This window comes from Anser brachyrhynchus, assembly GCF_964034855.1.
Source record: "Anser brachyrhynchus genome assembly, chromosome: 1".
In the NCBI taxonomy this organism is placed as follows: Eukaryota; Metazoa; Chordata; class Aves; order Anseriformes; family Anatidae; genus Anser; species Anser brachyrhynchus.
The window spans coordinates 191,824,424-191,848,001 of NC_137694.1; the positions used below are offsets into that span (position 1 = coordinate 191,824,424).

The 23,578-nt window shown below is 35.8% G+C and overlaps 2 protein-coding genes across 9 annotated transcripts in view; one reads left to right on the plus strand and one right to left on the minus strand.

Annotated features, from left to right (window-relative positions):
• The window catches only part of SACS (sacsin molecular chaperone), a 59,376-nt gene extending 41,670 nt beyond the window's left edge, over positions 1 to 17,706 (plus strand). For all 3 annotated transcript variants that reach the window (XM_080577295.1, XM_080577296.1, XM_080577294.1), the window contains 2 exons: positions 891 to 982; positions 4,521 to 17,706. In XM_080577295.1, the coding sequence (XP_080433421.1) occupies positions 891 to 982; positions 4,521 to 16,081 (11,653 nt within the window). In that variant the 3' untranslated portion in view covers positions 16,082 to 17,706. The remainder of the gene's footprint in view (positions 1 to 890; positions 983 to 4,520) is intronic.
• Positions 17,093 to 23,578, minus strand: part of SGCG (sarcoglycan gamma) — a 141,763-nt gene continuing 135,277 nt past the window's right edge. For all 6 annotated transcript variants that reach the window (XM_080577349.1, XM_080577348.1, XM_080577347.1 and 3 more), the window contains one exon: positions 17,093 to 23,437. In XM_080577349.1, the coding sequence (XP_080433475.1) occupies positions 23,264 to 23,437 (174 nt within the window). In that variant the 3' untranslated portion in view covers positions 17,093 to 23,263. The remainder of the gene's footprint in view (positions 23,438 to 23,578) is intronic.

The window sequence follows — 23,578 nt, forward strand, 5'->3', positions numbered from 1 at the left end:
AATTTGGAGCCTACTTAAAAAGCTGAAGTAAGCTCTTTAGAATTTCACAGACTCACAGGAGGGCTGAGTTCAGAAGGGACCCCTGGAGGCCCCTGGTCCCACCCCTGCCCAAGCAGGGACACCCAGAGCAGGCTGCCCAGGACCACGTCCAGACGGCTTTTGGAGATCCCCAAGGAGGAGACTCCGCAGCCTCTCTGGGCAAACTTTCTTTCTGTTAACACATGCTTGTGTTAACAAAAAGCAATCTGTTAATATGTGTAAACAGGCAATTTCTTTTTGTTAACACATGCATCTGAAAGGAAGACTTAATCAACATAAAGTCTTACTTGTTATATGTATAATTGAGATACCTGTTGTCAAAAGTAAATGGTTAGTTATTGGTGACTTCATAATTGGGAAGAGCAGAGCCCTTGAACTAGTTGTTTAGTTTTAAGTATCAACATAAGGGAAGGTGAAGAAATGACAAGATGAGAGTGATGCTTGGTTACAATAGTCTTAAATGGTGTCTGCACACAGACCAGTGTCTGAATATACAGATCTGTGTGAACTCCTGGAATTAATTAAATTTAAATTAATTTTTTATCCTTTCAGATAATTTTTGAGACATAATATATAGTATTAGTTTTTGTTATAATACAAATAGATGAAAATACTTTTCTAATATTAGTTTTTCTATCAAGAGAAAGCTCTCTTATACCTGCTTTGAAAAGATGAATAGTTGGAAAATTTATTTTCTTATTACTCTCTTTTTCTAAGTACGTGAATTTCTTATATATAAGAAAACACCCACTGAAAACCCAATTCCACATATGGAAGTGACTGCTTTGCATGCAACTCTGCTGTGTAGGAAAATACATGAATTAAATGCTTTGCTAATGTGTTTTTGTTAGATCACTCTTTCCTGGCCTTGAAGGAAGGTTGCTTTCTGATGACCTGAAGCCTGAGGTTCTAGCTGCTTTGAAAGAAGCTGCCAAAAGCAGAGGTAATGTCTTTGGTATTCTCATACAGTGAAACAGATTGCTTTAAACTTGGATGTAGAATTAGTCTGTTCAACTATTAGCAATGTCTTCTATGAAATTGAGCTTGTATAAATAAGTTTCGTCATTTCAAAAAAATAAGATATCACAAACTGAGTTGTAAATGGCATAAATGAAAATTCTAAATGAACAAAAAGGCAAAAGCTAAAGAAGGATAAAAACTTACAATAAAATGATAGTAGGGCATGTCTTAGTGTAAATTTTGTGCAACTAGTATTCCTCCTTGTAAGAAGGTCTGAGTTCTATTTTACATTTATAGTATCTTCATATGCAGTAGCTATGTCATATTTTTTATATTGTGGATCATCTTGTATCTCACAATTGCAAGTGCACATCAATGCATTTTAAAAATGCATTTAAAAAAACAACAGATGAAAGCATCTGAATCATCTGGCATGGAGTATATGAAGACCGTATTAATTTTGTCGAGTATTACCTGAGTCTTAATTCATAGCCTTTTGTTGTTTCAAAGCAGACCTACTGAAATACTTCTAATCACGATCTAAATAGTTTGCTACAACGCTTGCTGCATTTGTAGATATGATGCTTCCATGTTTAGCTGTCTTCACTGTTAAATTTTTTTGTTTTTTTTTTAGTCAGCATTAGTTTAATTTACCTTTCCGCCCTTGCATTTCACTATACATTTGACGGGTAAATTTGAAGTCTGTCTCCAAAACTTTTCTTTTTTTTTTTTCCCAAACAAATCACACTTCAATTTATTTTTAAGTAGTGTGTATACAGTGAACTATTTTACTCTTCAATCTCTAGAAAATGTGCCTTTAAGAAAAACATTCAAGTCTTTCTTTTTAAATTGTTCTATTTATCAGAATTCTTTTTTAGACTGAAAACATTAAAACCAGAAGTAGAATACTAGAAATCATTGTATTGATCTTCTTTCCTTGATACCCTTTATCATTGTCTTCAGTGGCAGTCCCTATTTCTTCAGTCTATATTCTGACCTTTTTTCCCTGCAATCCTTTTATGTCCTCTTTATTATTCTTCCTATTCAGTCGGAAGCCTGCTGCTTTCTCCATGGTTTGTTTATTACTCAATTATCAAAACTAATAGAAAAATAAGATAATTCTAAGGCAAATAAGATACATTATTGAAATTATGGCTAAGCATCTATGAAAAGACTGACAATTGGAGTGACATTTCACAGAATAAACAGTGCACATACAAATTGTATAGAAGATATGAAATCGGTGCTGGGACTTTCATTGGATATGAAGGACAGGAGGTCTGAAACAATTGTTAAGAAAATTTATTTTCTAAAAAGCAGAATTTTCAAAGCCTTATGGGGGGCATGTTATGTGATGAGTGATGACTATTTGTTGTTGTAGGAGGGCATGCTGGTCTCTGAGTTGCAACAAATTCTATCCAGTCCTCCTAGTTCCTAGAAGGAGTTTTGGTCACATTTGAGGTCTAACTTCCTGCTCTTCTTCCTTTGTCCATTTCTTTGAACTGCATTATTCTAGGTACTTGTTCTTGGTTGGTGGTATGCCTCTCAATGATTAGAAGAACATATTTTTGTAATAAATAAGACAAGAATAATAATTAAAAAATTGTAATAAATTAAATAAATTAAAAATTTTAATTTTTTATTAATTTTATTTAATTAAAATTAAATAAATAAAAATTTTGTAATAAATAAGACAAGAATAGTTCTTCCAAATCTTTTAGAAATGCCTGAGGACGTTCAGATGACCCTTTGCAAGTTTTTAAGTGGCTTACTTTTCTCTACTTTCCACCTCCTCCTAAATTATTCTTCATTCTCAGATTTTGCATAGTTGTAAATTATACCTCCATATCTCCAGTACCATAAATTTGTACATTATAAATTCGTTAGAAAATTTTTGACAAATTTTGAATTATTGACAAGGATTTCACTTATATAATTGTAGAAATTATATTGGAGATATTCTTGATGTCAATGTAGAAATAGAAACTTCCTTATATGATTTCTTTCAGAAGATGGGATATGCTTTTTTTAAAATTGTTTTGCACAGAGAGAACAAGATATTTTTTTTCTCTCCAAAAATAGGTGCTATATTTTCGTAGCTAATAACTGTTCTATATTTGGTGTGTTAATGTGTAACTGAGTAGATGTTTTCTAAATGGATTTGATTATGTTCTAGCCCAACAGCTTCTCTGGGGATTTTCAGGTATGGTTATCAATTGAGGATGTACTGGTTTGGATTGAAGCTTGATATTTGTGTGAATTTGGTGATTAGCTATTCTCCTTACCCCCAGCTTTCTTGTAAATAAAACCCACCAAACAATCTGCCAAAAGATAGCTACCAAAAATAATAAGGAAAAGAGTTCTAAATATAGAAAAGGGGAAAATTGCTTATTAATGAAGTAAATCTTATAGTTAACGTTACACAGAAATGATCAATATTTTCCTTGGTTTATTTATGTATATTTTTAAATAAAATACTGGAAGTCTTCCTACACTTTGGGAATTTAAAGTCACATGAACAGATTTTGAGCACAGAACTAGCAATACTGTCTTAAACTGTGATTGTAGCTTAGCTTTTAAGTAGATTCTTAAGCAGTTGGTCCACTGCTGCCAGTATTTCTCACTTTCTTAAGGCTGCTGTGTTTTTCTAATAGCACGACTAACAATACATAGCTCTGTGGGCATGAAGTGAAAGAAAATTTTTTTTTTTTTTTGAAGCATTTTACTACCTTTCTCCAGCAGAGCAATGACAGTAGATAGTATCTTTAATTGGACTGTTGCTTTTAATGAAACAGCAATGCTGTTTAGGAGGAAAAAAGATCTGAAACTCAGATGTCTTGATTTCCTTTCTGTTATTGTTTTTGGTGTCATTTGGAGGTATTGGTATTTTTGTGTTCTGAACTATTTTCTTGAAAACTAGAGCGTCTGTAGCTAACTGTAAGCTGTCTTAATGATAATTAAGATATGTTAGCATTTCTTTTAATGAAGGCTTTCACGATAAGAATAAAAACATACACATCTAAACTTAGTTTCAGCATTCCTTGAACAACAGAGTTTTGTTGCTTGTCAGTTTTTAGCGTAAGAGCATCTGTACCTGCTCTGGTTTGCTATATCTAATAAATAAGCTTTCAAAACTACTGTAATCCTTGTGGATATAGACAAACAAATAATGGGTTAGGTTCTTATTTGCAACTAGGCAAGTAGGTGAAGAATTAACCAAACAGGAAAATACTTTGGAAGCTTTGACTTTGACTGTAAATCTGTAGTTGCTTTGTATGCCTGAAGGTTCTTATAGCAAACTAACAAATGCAGTAACTTATTGATCATTTTTGATTGTTTTTTATACTAATATGGAATGTATTTGTTTTTAATTAACTCTTAAAAGCAAGAGTAGCTGGTATATGCTGTTCTATTTAGCAGTTTTTCCACAAAAAGAGGAGCTTCATTTCTAAATTCAGAAAGCACTTTGTTATGTAACTTTGCTCTGATTTTCATGGTTTACCCTTTTGCTGTAATTTCAGGAAGACCGTGCACTCAGCTGCAGCTTCTGAACCCAGAAAGATTTGCTCGGCTAATTAAAGAAGTTATGAATAGTGTGTGGCCTGGCAGAGACATGGTGGTACAGTGGTATCCAGGTTTGGAAGACAAAAATCACCCATCGATTTCCTGGCTTAAGATGGTCTGGAAGAACCTCTATATGCATTTTTCTGATGACTTGAGTGTGTTTGATGACATGCCGCTTATCCCTAAGACTCTTCTGGAGGAAAACCAAACATCAGTGGAACTCGTTAGATTTAGGAATCCATCACCTATTATTCTGGAAGATGAATCTGAGACTCAGCTCCCGGAATACTTAGCTGATATTATTCAGAAAGTTGGTGGAGTGGTACTTAAGAAACTAGATGTTTCTATCCAACACCCGCTTATAAAGAAATATGTGCATCCACCATTACCAAGTGCTGTTTTACAAATAATGGAAAAAATGACCCTACAGAAACTATGCAATCAGGTTGCATCATTGCCATCAACACATAAAGATGCTCTTAGGGCATTCTTAGCTAGTTTAACTGATGCAAATGAAAAAGAGAGAAGAATTATTCAGGAATTGCTGATATTTAAAAAAATGGAAAAATTATCTGATGAAGGTGTCCCTGCTTTTGCTGGACTGAAAGGTAGTAAGGTATTACACCACACTGCTAAAATTCCACCTGGTCTAAGATTTTCTGTTCCAATAATTGACAGCAGTGATGAAGCTACTATTCGTTTAGCTAACCTGCTAAAAATAGAACAGCTAAAGAGCACAGATTGCTTGAAGTTTATTATAGAAGACATAAGAAGTGATTTTTATTCATATGATGAAACAACAAAGATAATGCAATGGGTTCTTGAAAATCTGACTTTTCTGAAAAATGAGAATACGAATGTGATAGATTGGCTGACAACACTGAAGTTTATTAGGATTTCACAAGAAAAGATAATGACAGCAAATGAACTCTTTGATCCTGAGGTGGAACTGCTGCAAAACTTGTTTTATGCTGAGGAGGAAATTTGCTTCCCCCCAGCTATTTTTACATCTTCAGATATTCTTCATTCTCTGAGACAAATAGGCTTAAAAAGTGAAGCCAATCTTGAGGAAAGTGATATTGTGAGAGTGGCAAATAAAATTGAAAATTTGCATGCTAATTCTAACACCGATCATGATTTACTGTTAAGAAAAGCTAGAACTCTCTTGATGATTTTAAACAAAAACCATATGCTGCTTCAGTCATCTGAAACAAAAGCTGTGCTGAAAAAAATAAAATGGATTCCTGCAAGTAAGGAAAGACCTCCAAATTATCCAGGATCCTTAGTTTGGAAAGGAGATCATTGTAATCTGTGTTTACCGCCAGAAATGTGTGATATCTCTCATGCAATTTTAGTAGGTTCCTCAGTTCCTCTTGTGGAAAATGTGCAGGTAGATATAGAAAAAGCACTTGGCATCTCCACAAAGCCCAGCATAAAAGCAGTTTTAAAACATTTCAAGGTAGTTGTTGATTGGCACAGTTCTAAAACCTTCAGTGATGAGGACTATTATCAGTTTCAGCATATCCTGCTTGAAATTTATGGGTTTATGCATGATCATTTAGAAGAAGGGAAAGAAGCTTTTAAAGCCTTGAAATTTCCCTGGGTTTGGACAGGAAAAACATTTTGTTCTCTCACACAAGCAGTAATAAAGTCAGTACCTGATCTTGATCTCCAGCCTTATCTGCATTATGTGCCAAAAACTATGGCAAAGTTTCACCAGTTGTTTAAATGTTGTGGTTCAATTGAGCAGTTAACACCAGACCATGTTTCTATGGTCATTCAGAAAATATATCTGAAAAGCGAGCAGACTCTCTCAGAACAAGAGAGTAAACAAAATCTTCACATTATGTTGAGCATTATAAGATGGCTGTACAGCAATCAGATTCCTGCAAGTCTGCATACACCCATGCCACTGTACAGTGGCAAACTTCCTTATAAACTTGCAATGAGGCCAATTCATGAATGCTGTTATTGTGATATCAAAGTTGATGATTTAAATGATTTGCTTGAAGATTCTGTTGAACCAATAATTTTGGTGCATGAAGACATACCAATGAAAACTGCTGAGTGGTTAAATGTTCCATGCCTTAGCACAAGATTGATTAATCCAGAAAACATGGGATTTGAGCAATCTGGGCAAAGAGAGCCTCTGACTGTAAGAATTAAAAACATTTTGGAAGAGTACCCTTCCATTTCAGACATCTTTAAAGAACTTCTTCAAAATGCTGATGATGCTAACGCAACGGAATGTAATTTCCTGATTGACATGAGGAGAAATATGGATATAAGAGAGAATCTCCTGGATCCAGGAATGGCAGCATGTCATGGTCCAGCTTTGTGGTCATTCAATAATTCTGAATTTTCTGACTCTGATTTTCTAAATATAACTCGATTAGGAGAGTCTTTAAAAAGGAGTGAAGTTGACAAAGTAGGAAAATTTGGACTGGGTTTCAATTCTGTTTATCATATTACTGATGTTCCTATTATTTTGAGCCGGGAGTTCATGATTATGTTTGATCCAAATGTTAACCATATCAGTAAGCATATTAGAGATAAATCTAATCCTGGGATCAAAATTAACTGGAGTAAACAACAGAAGAGGCTGCGAAAATTTCCCAATCAGTTTAAGCCATTTATAGGAGTTTTTGGTTGCCAGCTACCACTGACTGTAGAATCTCCATACAGCTACAAAGGAACACTTTTCAGGCTCTCCTTCAGAACTCAGCAGGAAGCTAAAGTGAGTGAAGTCAGCAGCACATGTTACAATACAGCAGACATTTATTCTCTTGTGGATGAATTTAGCATTTGTGGTCATAGGCTGATAATATTTGCTCAGAGTGTAAATTCAATGGTTTTGAAATACTTGAAAATTGAGGAAGATGATCCTGGGGTGGCACAAGATGTTATCACTATTAAAAAAAAAATTTGTTCTTCCAAAGCCTTGACTGCACCAAATGTAAGTGTTTTAAAGGAAGCAGCTAAACTAATGAAGGTCTGCAGCAGCAGTAATAAAAAGCTTCCCACTGAAACACCAAAGTCCTCGTGTATCTTACAGATAGTAGTAGAAGAATTTCACCATGTATTCAGGCGGATTGCTGATTTACAGTCTCCACTCTTCCGAGGTGCAGAAGATGATCCAGCTTCTTTCTTTGAAATGGCTAAATCAGGACAGGTGAAAAGGTCAGCTGATGAACTGCCACAGAAGACAGTAGATTCAACAACGTGGCTTATATGTTCTTGCATGGACACTGGCGATGCTTTAAAATTTTCATTACATGAAAGTGGACGAAGACTAGGTCTTGTTCCCTGTGGTGGAGTGGGAGTGTTGCTGTCTGAAACCCAGGATCAAAAGTGGATTGTGAAACCTAATTGCAATAACGTAGGTGAAGTATTCTGCTATTTACCTCTACGAATAAAAACAGGCTTACCTCTTCATATAAATGGCTGCTTTGCTGTTACTTCAAACCGGAAAGAGATTTGGAAAACAGACACAAAAGGGAGATGGAATACAGTATTCATGAGGCATGTTATTGTTAAAGCCTACATAGAAGCTCTGTGCGTTCTACGTGACATGGCAATCAGTGGTGAGCTAGTTGACTATAATTATTGTGCTGTGTGGCCAGATCCTGATTCAGTTCATGATGATTTCTCTGTTATTTGTCAAGGGTTCTATGAAGACATAGCTCATATGAAAAGCAAAGAAGGGATCAAAGTGTTTTCTGATGGTTTCTCTTGGGTTTCCATGAAGAATGTAAGGTTTCTAGATGACTCGATACTGAAACGACCAGATGTTGGACCGTCAGCCTTTAAGATCTTTCTAAAGTACCTTAAAAAAACTGGTTCCAAAAATCTGTGTGCTGTGGATCTCCCTTCTTGGGTTAAGATGGGATTTGAAGAAGCAGGATGCAAATACATATTACTGGAGAACACTTTCTCTGAGAAACAGTTCTTTTCTGAGGTGTTTTTCCCTAATATTCAGGAGATTGATGCAGAGTTGCGTGATCCTTTGATGCGTTATGTTCTCAATGAAAAACTTGAGGAGTTTTCAGGAATTCTTCGTGTTACTCCATGTATTCCTTGTTCTTTGGATGGACATCCGTTAGTTACACCATCAAGACTGATCCATCCTGAAGGAAGAGTTGCAAAGTTATACAATGCTGAAGATGGAAGATTTCCTTATGGCACCACCCAGGATTATCTTAATCCAGTCATTTTGGTTAAACTTGTGCAGCTGGGAATGGCTAAAGATGATATCTTATGGGAAGATCTGATAGAACGTGCAGAGTCGGTGGCTGAAGTTAACAAGATAGATCATGCAGCAGCTTGTCTCAGAAGCAGTATTATATTGAGTCTTATTGATGAAAAACTGAAGTGTAGGGACCCTAGAGCTAAAGAATTTGCTGAAAAATGTCAAACCATCCCTTTTCTTCCTTTCCTTAGCAAGCCAGCAGGTTTCTCGCTACACTGGAAAGGCAGTGATTTTGAGCCTGAAGCAATGTTTTCAGCGACTGATCTTTTCACTGCTGATCATCAAGATATAGTTTGCCTAATACAACCAATTCTTAATGAAAATTCCCATTCCTTTAAAGGTTGTGGTGCTTTGTCATTGGCTGTAAAAGAATTTTTGGGTCTACTGAAGAAACCAGCTGTTAACTTGGTCATAAATCAATTGGAAGAAGTTGCAAAATCATTTGATGGCATTACATTGTATCAGGAGAATATCACTAATGCTTGTTACAAACATCTACATGAAGCAATGTTACAAAACGAATCATCAAAAGCTATGATAATTGAACAGCTGACAAGTTATAGTTTTATTCTTGTTGAGAATGTCTATGTTGATCCAACAAAAGTGTCTTTTCACTTGAATTTTGAAGCAGCACCATATCTATATCAGTTGCCTAATAAATACAAAAATAGTTTCCGTGAGCTGTTTGAAAGTGTGGGTGTAAGACAGGCTTTTGCAGTTGAAGATTTTGCTCTTGTTCTGGAATTAATAAATCAGGAAAGAGGGACCCAACAACTAACAGAAGAAAATTTTCAGCTGTGCAGGAGAATAATCAGTGAAGGAATATGGAGCCTCATTAGAGAGAAGAAACAGGAATTTTGTAAGAAAAAGTATGGTGAGATTTTGTTACCCGATACTCGTCTTGCACTTCTGCCTGCAAAATCTTTGTGTTACAATGACTGTCCGTGGATTAAAGTTAAAGACACAACTGTTAAGTATTGTCATGGTGATATTCCGAGGGAAGTTGCAGTAAAGCTTGGAGCAATACCAAAACGCCATAAAGCTTTAGAAAGGTATGCCTCCAATATTTGTTTTACTACCCTTGGAACAGAATTTGGCCAGAAAGAGAAATTGACAAGTAGAATTAAAAGCATTCTTAATGCTTACCCTTCAGAAAAAGAAATGCTGAAAGAGCTCCTTCAGAATGCGGATGATGCAAAAGCTACAGAGATCTGTTTTGTGTTTGATCCTAGACAACATCCAGCTGATAGAATATTTGATGAGAAATGGGCACCACTTCAAGGACCAGCACTGTGTGTTTACAACAATCAGCCTTTTACAGAAGATGATATTAGAGGAATTCAGAACCTTGGAAAAGGTACTAAAGTAGGAAATCCCTGTAAAACCGGACAATATGGTATAGGTTTCAATTCTGTTTATCACATTACTGACTGCCCTTCTTTCATATCTGGCAATGATATACTTTGTATTTTTGATCCTCATGCTAGATATGCACCAGGTGCAACATCAACAAGTCCTGGCCGCATGTTTAGGGATTTAGATGCAGATTTCAGAACGCAGTTCTCAGATGTACTGGACCTCTACTTAGGAAATCACTTTAAACTGGATAATTGCACAATGTTTAGGTTTCCTCTTCGAAATGGAGAAATGGCAAAAGTATCAGAAATTTCCTCAGTTCCATGCTCAGATAGAATGGTCCAAAATCTTTTAGATAAGCTGCGTACGGATGGAGCGGAACTCTTAATGTTTTTGAACCACATGGAAAAAATTTCTATTTGTGAGATAGAAAAAACAACAGGAGCACTGAATGTGTTGTATTCTGTACAAGGAAAAATCACTGATGGAGACAGATTAAAACGAAAGCAATTCCATGCATCTGTAATTGACAGTGTAACTAAAAAAAAACAGCTAAGTGAAATACCTGTGCAACAGATAACTTACACGATGGATACTGAAGACTCTGAGGGGAATCTCACAACTTGGTTAATTTGTAACAGGTCAGGCTTTTCTGCCATGGAAAAGGTATCTAAAAGTGTGGTTTCAGCCCACAAGAATGAGGACATAACTCTTTTTCCACGTGGTGGGGTAGCAGCTTGCATTACTCATAATTACAAAAAACCCCACAGAGCGTTCTGTTTCTTACCTTTATCTTTAGAAACTGGGCTACCTTTTCATGTGAATGGACACTTTGCTCTGGATTCTGCAAGAAGAAATCTGTGGCGTGATGATAATGGAGTTGGAGTAAGAAGTGACTGGAATAATAGCCTAATGACAGCGCTGATAGCACCAGCCTATGTTGAATTGCTGATTCAGCTGAAGAAACGGTATTTTCCAGGCACTGATCCTACAGTGTCAGTACTGCAGAACACAGCAGTTCATGTTGTGAAAGACACTTTGAAAAAGTTTTTATCCTTTTTTCCAGTTAATAGACTTGATATTCAGCCAGATTGGTATTGTTTAGTGAAAGCAGTTTACAGTTGTATTTATGAAGATTTGAAGCGTCTTTTACCTGTTATGCGAGCTCCGAATGTTGATGGTTCTGATTTGCATTCTGCTGTTATCATCACATGGGTTAACATGTCTACTGTGAACAAAGGCAGGCCGTTCTTTGACAACTTGCTACAAGATGAATTGCAACATCTCAAAAATACAGAGTACAACATTACAACTCGGAAGTCTGTGGCTGAAAACGTTTACAGACTCAAACATTTACTCTTAGAAATTGGATTTAATTTGGTATACAACTGTGATGAAACTGCAAATCTCTATCATTGCTTGGTAGATGCAGATATTCCTGTCACCTATGTGACTCCTGCTGATGTTCGATTATTTTTGATGACATTTTCTTTTCCAGATTCTAACTGCCACATTGGAAAGTTACCCTGTCGTCTTCAGCAGACAAATTTAAAACTCTTCCATAGTCTCAAACTTCTGGTTGACTATTGTTTTAAAGATGCAGAAGAAAATGAAATCCAAATTGAGGGCTTGCCACTCCTTATTACCCTTGATAATGTTCTGCAAATTTTTGATTCGAAGCGGCCAAAGTTCTTAACAACATACCATGAACTGATTCCATCTCGCAAGGATCTCTTTATGAACACATTGTATTTGAGGTACAACAATATTTTACTTAGCAGTGATGTAGCAAAAGTCTTTGATATCACAAGCTTTGCTGAGTTGTTATCTTCTGTGTTGCCTAGAGAATATAAAACTAAAAGTTGTATGAAATGGAAAGAAAACTTTGCAAGTGAATCTTGGCTTAAAAATGCCTGGCATTTTATTAGTGAGTCTATAAATGTTAAGGAAGAACAAGAAGATACACAAGCAAAATTTGATGATGTTGTTGAAACTTTGAAGGACTGGACGTTGCTTCCAGGTGTAAAGTTTACTGTCTCAGCTAATCATCTTGTTGTGCCAGAGTGTGATGTTTTGCTGCCCCTCAGCATTATGCATATTGCTGTTTTTCCAAATGCTCAGAGTGATAAAGTCTTTCATGCTTTAATGAAAACAGGTTGTATTCAGTTGGCATTGAACAAAATTTGCTCCAAAGACAGTGCTTTAGTGCCTTTGTTGTCAGGACGTACAGCAAATATAGATAATCCTTCAAGCATTCTGAAAGCCATACAATATATGGTACAAACATCAACGTTTAGAACTGAAAAGTTAGCAGAATGTGACTTTGAGGCTCTCTTAATGTACTTCAATTGCAATTTATGTCATTTGACATCTCAGGATGACATTAAAATTTTAAAGTCTCTTCCATGTTATAAATCCATTAGTGGCCGATACATCAGCATTTCAAAATATGGGACATGTTATGTGCTCACGAAAAGCATCCCATCAGTAGAAGTAGATAGATGGACACAGTCAACTTCATCAGCTTTTCTTGAAGAGAAAATTCATTTGAAAGACTTATATACTGTGCTTGGCTGTGTCTCTGTGGATGATCTTGAAGTGTACTTGAAACATCTTCTTCCAAAAATTGAAAGTTTGTCTTATGATGCAAAGTTGGAACACTTGATCTACTTAAAGAACAGGCTAACTAGCATTGAAGAAACTTCAGAAATGAAAGAACAGTTGTTTGAAAAGCTTGAAAACATATTGATCATTCATGATGCAAGCAATAGATTAAAACCTGCAAAATATTTTTATGACAGGACTGTAAAAGTCTTTGAAGTTATGCTTCCTGAAAAATTATTTATACCTCAAGATTTTTTTAAGAAACTAGAACAACTTACAAAACCGAAAAGTCAAGCTGCGTTCCTTCCATCATGGATAACTTTTCTACGACATATTGGGCTAAAATTCATTATTTCACAGCAACAGTTATTACAATTTGCTAAGGAGATCAGCATGCGAGCTAATACAGAAAACTGGTCTAAAGAAACACTGCAGAATACTGTTGATGTCCTCCTTCATCACATATTTCAGGAAAGAACTGATCTTTTGTCAGGAAACTTTCTGAAAGAATTGTCATTAATTCCTTTTCTGTGCCCTGAACGAGCACCAGCAGAATTTGTTAGATTTCATCCTCAGTATCAAGAAGTTAATGGGACGCTCCCTCTTATACGATTCAACGGGGCACAAGTGAATCCTAAATTCAAACAGACTGATGTGTTACAGTTGCTGTGGACCTCATGTCCCATTCTTCCAGAGAAAGCAACGCCTTTAAGTATCAAAGAGCAAGAAGGAAGTACTCTTGGTGCACAAGAACAACTTGAGCAAGTTTTAACTATGCTGAATGTTAATTTAGACCCTCCCCTGGACAAGGTTATCAATAACTGCAGGAATATATGCAATATAACAACTGTGGATGAAGAAATGGTGAAAACTAGGGCCAGGGTCCTGAGAAGCATTTATGAATTTCTTAGTACAGAGAAAAGGGAATTCCGCTTTCAGCTTCGAGGTGTTTCTTTTGTAATGGTGGAAGAAGGTTGGAAGCTCCTGAAGCCTGAAGAGGTGGTAATAAACCTTGAGTACGAATCTGATTTTAAACCTTATCTTTACAAACTTCCTTTAGAACTTGGTACTTTCCATCAGTTATTTAAACATTTGGGTACTGAAGATATTATTTCAACAAAACAGTATGTTGAAGTTCTAGGTCGCATATTCAAGAACTCTGAAGGAAAGCAATTGGATCCTAATGAAATGCGCACAGTTAAAAGAGTAGTTTCTGGCCTGTTCAAAAGTCTTCAGAATGATTCTGTCAAGGTTAGAAATGACCTTGAGAATATGAGGGATTTTGCCCTTTATCTTCCCAGTCAAGATGGTAGGTTAGTAAAGTCAAGTATCTTAGTTTTTGATGATGCACCCCACTACAAAAGTAGAATCCAGGGTAACATTGGCGTACAAATGCTTGTTGATCTTAGCCAGTGCTATTTAGGCAAAGACCATGGTTTTCACACTAAACTGATAATGTTATTCCCTCAGAAACTGAGGCCTCGCTTGCTTAGCAGTATTCTTGAAGAACAGTTGGATGAAGAGTCTCCCAAAATTTGTCAATTTGGAGCATTATGTTCTTTGCAGGGAAGATTGCAATTACTGTTATCTTCAGAACAGTTCATCACAGGACTCATTAGGATTATGAAGCATGAAAATGACAATGCGTTTTTAGCTAATGAAGAAAAAGCAATAAGACTTTGCAAAGCTTTGCGAGAAGGTTTGAAAGTTTCCTGTTTTGAGAAGTTGCAAACGACATTAAGAGTTAAAGGCTTTGCTCCTATTCCCCACAGTAAAAGTGAAACGTTTGCTTTCCTAAAGAGATATGGAAATGCAGTAATACTGCTTTATATACAGCATTCGGACAGCAAAGACATAAATTTCCTGCTAGCGTTAGCAATGACCTTAAAATCTGCAACTGACAACCTGATTTCTGATACCTCGTATTTAATTGCCATGCTGGGTTGCAATGACATTTACCGGATCAGTGAGAAGCTTGACAGTCTAGGGGTGAAGTATGACTCTTCTGAACCATCAAAACTTGAACTACCAACACCTGGCACTCCTATACCAGCTGAAATTCACTATACACTTCTTATGGATCCAATGAATGTTTTTTATCCTGGTGAATATGTTGGTTACCTTGTTGATGCTGAAGGTGGTGATATATATGGATCATATCAACCGACTTACACATATGCAATCATTGTACAAGAAGTAGAACGAGAAGATGATGAAAGTCACAGTTTTCTAGGGAAGATTTACCAGATTGATATTGGATATAGTGAGTATAAAATAGTAAGCTCTCTTGACTTGTATAAATTTTCAAGACCTGAGGAAAGTTCTCAAAGCAGGGATAGCACTCCTTCTACCCCAACTAGTCCTACAGAATTTCCAGCGCATGGACTGAGAACAATTCCACCTCTCTTCAGTGGTAGAGATGGCCACAAAACAACATCCTCAAAACATCACTCTCCAAAGAAGATAAAGCCAAACTCCTTGCCAGAAATACTAAGAGAAGTGACATCTGTGATTGAACAGGCTTGGAAGCTTCCAGAATCTGAAAGAAAAAAGATTATTAGAAGGCTGTATCTTAAATGGCATCCAGATAAAAATGCAGATAATCTTGATATAGCTAATGAAGTTTTCAAACATTTACAGAATGAGATTAACCGGATGGAAAAACAGGCTTTTATGGATCAAAACATGGACAGAGCCTCAAGAAGAACATTTTCATCCTCAGCTTCTCGATTTCAGTCAGATAAATTTTCATTTCAAAGATTTTATACTTCGTGGAATCAAGAAGCAACAAGCCACAAATCTGAAAGGCAACAGCATAAAGAGAAATGTCCATCTTCCACAGGGCCATCTTTCTCGCAACGCTTTTTTGTCCCACCTACGTTCAGGTCCGTTGGCAATCCTGTAGAGGCACGCAGATGGCTTAGGCAGGCCCGAGCTAACTTTTCAGCTGCAAGAAATGATCTCCATAAAAATGCCAATGAATGGGTATGCTTTAAATGCTACCTTTCTACTAAACTAGCCTTGATTGCAGCAGACTATGCTGTGAAGGGAAAATCAGACAAAGATGTAAAACCAGCAGCCCTTGCACAAAAGATAGAAGAATATAGTCAACAACTTGAAGGGCTTACAAATGATGTTCAGACATTGGAAGCTTATGGAGTAGATAGCTTAAAAACTAGGTATCCTGACTTACTTCCTTTTCCACAGATCCCAAATGATAGGTTTACTTCAGAAGTTGCTATGAGAGTGATGGAGTGTACTGCTTGTATCATAATAAAGCTTGAAAACTTTATACAACAAAAAGTGTAAGAGGGTTGAAGATGTTAGAGAACTGTATTGTCAAGAGCTTACGTATTTCATGTGATGAGACACAAATGTGATTGTGCAGATTACTGAACATCCAAGGGGTTATACATTGCAAAGAAGTTTAGAAGTATAATGTGCACAGGTGGATGGTACTGAAGTGCTTAGAATTGAAATTTATTTAAATGGGATTTATTTTTAACTGAGCCTGCTGTATAAGCAAACTGTAAAACATGAATATTTTTAAAAATTTCCAAGGAAACTGAGCTGCAAAAATTAGCTGTATGTATAATATCGTGATTAATTGGCATATTATTGATCTGCACTTTATATAACCAAAGCTTAGCTTTCTGTTAGATGAAGCCTGTAAATATAACTCCTCATTAGATTTTATTTCATTTAATATTATGTTTCCAAATAGATAATGCCATTTTTCAATGTACTAATCTTAAGACTGGACATACTATGAAGTAGGAGGTGGGATGGAAAATAAAATAACATTGGAGATACTGCTAGAAACCATTTGTTTTCTTTTGCGTTCTGTGGACATTCATGTCAATTATAGTAATATTCTTATCAGCTGGATCTGATTATAAATTTGCTGCAGTCTCTCCTTGTGAACATTTAAAGGATTGTTTAGTACCTGTGAATTGGTAACAGTATTTTAATCCTGAATAATGATACTTGATTTAACATGCAACTTCATGTCATGCATTGATTGCATTTACTTTATTGTAAAATAATTATTTAATTTACTTTTTTTTTCTAGAGCCTGTCTTCTTTTGTTTGATGAACAAATGCATGTGGATGATACAATATTGTTGACCATTATTATACAATGTATTATGATGATTTTTTTTTGAAAACCACACACCAAAACCCAATTTTCAGATGTCTAAGTGCTTGAATTTTTTTTTTATGTGTGCCTTTGTGCATGTACATATATACATATATTTTTCCACAAACATTGGTAGTAGTACAATTCAGTAACACATTTCTGGTGTACAGTGAGTGCTGTTTTGTTTTTTTTTTTTTTTTTTTTTTTTTTTTACATATGTAAAGGTGCTGCAATGTAATGCTTTTCTTTTGTTGCTCACAACAGCCCTGCAGAAGTCTGTTTTTTAGTTCACGCTCTTTCTTTCATAGCTTGTAATACTTCTGGTAATGTCATGCAGTATGTTCAACATTAACCATTTGTAGAAAAATAAAATAAAATGAAGGATAATGCTAAACAGAAGGCTTCTTCTTTACTGGATCAGCCACACTTAACATGTTAATCACTTTCCAGTGACATGCTGCTATGATTGTTTACTCAACAGCACAGCAAAACTGTAATTTAACTTACAGAATGCAAAGGAAAATAAATAACAGTGACCTTGCAGGGCTGATACAGCTGTTAGAAGTGTTAAAATCCAAAATAAAAATCATGACAAAAGCTTCTTCAGTTTTGTGCAATCTGTAAAGGGCTTGTTCTCTGAAAATATTCTGGAAAATCTTGCAAATAATTAACAGTAGCGGGAAGAAATATGATGTTTGGAAAATGATACTCTTTCTGGTTGTGAAGCCCTGTTATTATTTCTGCTATTAAATATTAAGTGCCATAATTTTAATAAAAATGCAAACATACTTCAGTCTGATGCGTCTTGGTTTTATAAAGTAGACTAAATTTACCTATTATTTCAAGCTTTCTATTATATAATATGCAATCTTTTCAATTCTAAACAATTGTACAGATACTAATATTAAAAAGGAAAAATGCATTTTTTCTCGCAACGACAAATGTTTGTGATTTTTCTCAAGAAATTGTACATTTTGACGATTTTTTTGAATAAATAGCATGTAAGTAAACACAAAACCTCTTGTGTGCCATGAAATAAATCGGTTAATTCCCTATATATTTTTTAAACACTCTTTTGTTGCTCATCCTTGTTTTGTGTATTAAGACAGATGAATAACATTCAGAATAACCATAATACAAACAATGGGGAATAGGTCTACCTGTTTTTCAGTTTAAGTACACCTAAAATACAAGGTAGCAGTGGGGCATGGAAATAGCAGAAAAGCTACGTGAACACTTTTCCATTTTTAGGCGAGATCTTGAGGAAGGAAATCTTTAAAGTATGTAACTATGTTTTGTAAGCAACTTATGTTGCAGTATGGACATTATGAACCATTAAAATTGCTGTGCAAAATTACTAAGCTGTTTTGTTAACTATGTCGGATATATCATTGAGTGCTGATGCTATAAGAAGAAATGGTCCCAGTTCTTAGGAAGCTAAATGGTCTAAATTAAGTTTAAATGCTGAACCAAGATGAGCAAGAAAACCTGAATGACACAGAATGAATTATTCTATTAATATGTTGATGCTATCTGTAAGTTGTAACAGAATTTACATATGGGTGCAGAAAGACAGGCAAGAGTGGGTGTCTACATTGGAAGTCTCCATTTTCATTTGATTAACTCTCTGTAACAGCCTAAGAGGCCTCATGAGATCAGAAAACCATGTGATAGAGATGGATTTCATAAGTGTATTTTAATCAGTGTATTTAATTAATTTAAAAATTAATTTTACAAGTAATTCTGCATATTACACAAATTCATGAGTGAAAAAGTTTTTTCAGCCAGCTATATATTCACATGCACCAATAATGTGTGTCTCTGAAAGGAGCTATAGCAGTCCTGTCTTCCGGAATTATAGTTTCGAGGCTTAGCAAGGATAACTGCTACAGGAAACTGACTGAACCATCAATTAGTAGCTTAAATCTAAGCAGCTGTCGTGGTAGAGTCTTGTTGAGTTTGTTGCTATTTATCTTCTTGCGGAAGTTTCAAAAGTTTTCCTCTCAACAGCACAAGCACCTATTTGAAAAGGAATTGTTCACTTGCCTCAGCATTTAGTGAGAAAAAAATACCATTTTAAAAGGAAATAGATTTTTGTGTAGGCAGCTACTAAAATAAAAAATAGTTGTGTAAAGAAACACGGTTTTGAATATTTTTACTTTGTCATCAAAATAAAGTTACAGTGGTGATTGGAAAAGTAGGATTTGTTTAAGAACTATTAGTATATGGCTTGCATTAAGTTGGTACTAGGGTTACTTTAAAAGAGGTTTTAATAAAATCTATTGTAATTGTTCCAATTAAAGTAAAAAAAGGTAGTACCAACTTTAAGATTTCGTATTGCCAGATCTGAACAGTCTGAGGATGGCTGGATAGATATTGTGTAACACTGCCAGAAATAATAGTTCAAGAATAATTAAACTTGACAGACGAAGTAGATGTTTTCATTTGGAGAAGATGCATGTTTTTGTCACGTGGAGGTGTTGGTCAATGAGTTTTTTTACCAAAGCTGTTTTCCTTTCCTTTGTTTTGCTTTCCAGGTGATTAATTCAGTAGCACTGGCATAATATTTTGCTTTCTCTCACCAACTACTGATGGAGACAAAAGAAATTCCAGATGACCAGTGAAGCCTAATTGCAAAGCATAGTCTCAATGCTGGGAAGTAAATCTTAAGTTGTGGTCCAAATTCAGTCCTATTTTTAAATAGCATTCATTTCATATTCTTGGAGTCTTGGGAAGGTAATCACGTTTTAAAACATAATAACATTCATTTAAGGTGAGTTTTGTTTGAACACAAAGGAGAAGGAGATTTTTCAAAATGTAGAAAGTTTATTCAAGAACTCAGTTTTCAGTTAATTCTTGCAATTTCCTTTTGCATAAAGTTATATAAAGATAAACAAATGTAAATACTGAAGGACTGTGAAATGGAAATAAAGGGTTGTGTTTGGGCAATTATCAGTATTTACTACTCCTTTGATGTTTTACTTTTCCACTGTATAGTAATCCCAACCAACTACAAAAACTGCCATATGTAGTTCTTTTTTGGGGAAAAATATGCAAACAATACAGTTCACGATGCTGGGTGGTATTTTTTTTCTCCATTTGCTTAACATATTTGAAAATAAATCAGAGAAGTGCATACTCTCACTTTCCTGTGCCATAATTTTCTGTTACTCTCTTAACTCTTTACTAGAGTTTGATTCAAATAGAAACAATAATTTGGAAGTATTAAAGGTTGGTGGAAAGATGGCCGCATGGAGATACCAGAAATGATAATTTAGTGATGTATGAACTACATTGACATTAACAATTCAGATGATAGCATCAATTGATTACACTGTGATAATTTTAGCATGAATTTGGTTTCTTTACTAACCGCAATTAAAAGAAAAAAATCCCCCAAATGTTCTTCAGTGGCAAGAAGCTGCCATCCAGGGTTTAAAAAAACTGTAGTTTTTCACTTCACAACTTAAAAAATGCAACTATGTTTTTAACATCAGTTTTGTAGAATAATGAAAATGAGAATGAAGTTTAAAAAACTAAAGAGGGGCAAACTGGTGGTTAGGATGATGGCCCAGCCTGGGACACAGCAGCTCTGTACTACCCAGAACTCACCTGTGAACTTAGGCAACTCAAAAAGGATTATCTCCATGGAAAGACAGTATGCATTGCAATGTCTATCTAAGGTGCTATAATGCTCAGTAGTGTTACTTAGCCCCTATTTTCTTAGGTGTACACCACAGCTTTGTAAATGTTAACTAAGATGGAGCAACTTCAATGGATGAAGTTGCAACAGAAGTTGCTTCAAAATACCCAGCATTTTAGGCATTAGGTTATTCTTGTGAAACATGGGAAGCCTGGATTTGATCCCTTGCTTTGTATTAAGTGGCAATTCATGTTTGAAACTGTGCCTCCAAAACAGAAGCTTAAAATGAGTAACTTAAAATGCTACGTTTTCATTGCCAGCAGAATAGGTAAATTGTGACTAATGTACTTATTTTCAGTCTCTGGCTAAAATGTAGAGATTAAATCAGGTAGATGAGTAGTTTGGTACCACACAGAATGTGTATATGGTCCTTGCTGTAGGAAATACAGGCATGAGAAAAATGAGATGTCTTTGAAACCAGATGGTGGTTTAACTCTCTGAGGACTTAAGTCCCTGTTTTGCTGTTGCACTACTTCCAGACATTACAGCATTCCAAGTTTCTTTTAGCAGTAGTTTTTAGGTATCTGGCACATGCAGTGGAATTTGCTGTCTTTTATTGTAATATATAGAATTTCTATCCAATATATATAAGCTAAGACTACCCATAATTTGGTCTGCAAAAACTTGTACATGAAGCTGGAACCACCTAAACTAACTTAAATTAATGCTGAAGACAGGTTTCTGTTAAAGGTTGATACAGCTGAGGGTTTAGTTGCATTATTCAGTAGTAGAGATATATTCCTCTCTTTAGGGCCAAGAGCCCTGGTTTCACTCCTGAAGATGTCTAAAGCCAGAAAAAAAGAAATTTTAGACATGGAGGATGTGTGGCTTCCTACTTCTCCCTTAGGCATGATGTTAGCAATCAGAGCAGTCTCCAAATATTACAGGAGACCTTGATTTAGTTGCCTTCTTTGCCTGAAGGGACCCAAAAGCTCAACTCTCACACTTCTCCTGCTTTTTCCCATTGAATCTCTTCTAATTTGCATGAATTGCTGAGGGCTCCATCCTGCTAATGAAGGGTAATTTCAGGACTGTACATTAGCATCGGTTGGATAAATTACAAAGGCAGCCCTCGAGGCAGGTACTACTCAGGGCTTTGCTGCAATAAGAACGGATACTGTTAAATGGGGTCTCTTTTTCAACACAAGCTTCTGTAGCTATCTGGGATCTTAACTGAGTGTTGGTTTCTTCAGTTGTCCACCAAAGCTGAAGTACCAAGTGTAAAAACACAGTACAGTGTTGGTCATTTGTTCTGATTCTCCTGCCTTAAGGATGAAGATTCTTTTCTGTGAAGGACAGGCATTCTGTGGTTTAATAATGATTATGGTTTTAAATCCTTCTGTAAATAGACCCCAAGGCACTATGTGATAGCAGCTCCTACTTGGGTGATAATAACGAGTGTATATAAAACAGCATCAATGGGGTTAAAAAAGCATGAGGTTTAAATGACAGATTACTAAATACAAATCCTGCTACCCAGAGGTGTGCAAACAATTTATTTGTGTTCAGTGCAACACTGTACAGGGGAATGGGTATGCAGTTGTGTTTCTCTACAAGGTCAGTAAATGGTTTGTCAGCTCTGGTGAGCATTTACTTTGTATCCAGATTCCTAACATAAAAAATAATAAAAAGTAATTTTACTCCCTCCATTTGTGATGGAGTCCCACTCTGATAGGATCAGAGGTATCAGTCAACAGCTGCAGATGGAAATGAAATAGTCCTCATAATTGAATCCTGTAGGCTGCAAAAGTTTTTTTTTTCCCCACCGCCCAAACAGTTCCTTGTAGCAGACAATCTGGAGCCACATTAAGGATTATTTTGTTTTTACTAGTCGAGCTGGCAGAGTAAATTGCCTTGTTGGATTAGTGTGTCCTAAAATCAAAAAGGGGTTTAAATGAGTGTGATGGTACAGGCAGTACAACAAACTATTGCTATTATAAAATATACAAACATATTTCTCTTCTCTTTAGTGAACAGCATTGAAGACACAGAAGGTATAAATAACTCCTGTAACTTTTTGTATTAGTTATTTTTATGTGAATCTCAGTAATATGCAAATCAGCATGTATGTTGCAAAATTAAAATAGAAAGCTATTAGCAAATTAACACCTTTTACACAGGACTTCTACAAATAGCACATCTTTCCTATTTTGTGTTATTGCAAGAACAAAATTGCATAGACCATTTGCTGGCACTGTCTTAATTTCCCAAATAATGCTTTGTCTTATCAAATAGTTCAAGTAGTTCCCTCAATTTAATTTCACCCACTAATGCAGTAAGTATTTACATGTAGTGAGAGAAAAAAAACGCGGAGCTCAGAATATTAGTAATGACATAATCATCTGCCGGAATAATAGTTCAGCAAGAACACATACTCCTTTTATTTTTCCTTACGCTCTCTGTCAGGCTGTTTTCAAAGTCTGACTGCCAGAACGGATCATCTGACTCAAGTCATTCTTCTGAAGTTGAAATGTCATTTGTGCTCTTCTTCCCCTTTCACCCTGTAGTCCAGAGTTGTAGATACAGATTTGTTTCATAAACAGAAGTACTTTGTTTTTAAAATTCTGAAAATTCCACTTTCAGTAACTGCTCATTAGCAATACTACAAAACTGAGAATAGCGAGGGCGTGCCACCTTTTCTGGTGCTTCATTGGCAGACACGGCTGTATTCTTGGCACGTGGAGCCCACGCCGGCCACTGACAAATAAAGCTTGCCATCCGGGCAAACACAGATTTCATACAACCCCTGTGAAATACCAGATCCACCTCTTGTACCCTCAGGCAGCTTAGGCAGTCGCACCGTTTCTGCATCGAGCAAAAGCTGGGTGGGAGAAAGAAGGACAAATGGGTTTTTTTAGAGATAACGATGCAATAAAGTGTGCCATAAAAACAAACAGACCTAGGTGGTAGCTTAAGAATAGCCTGAATGACTTCTGCAGAGCTTTGTGCCTTTGTTCAGCAG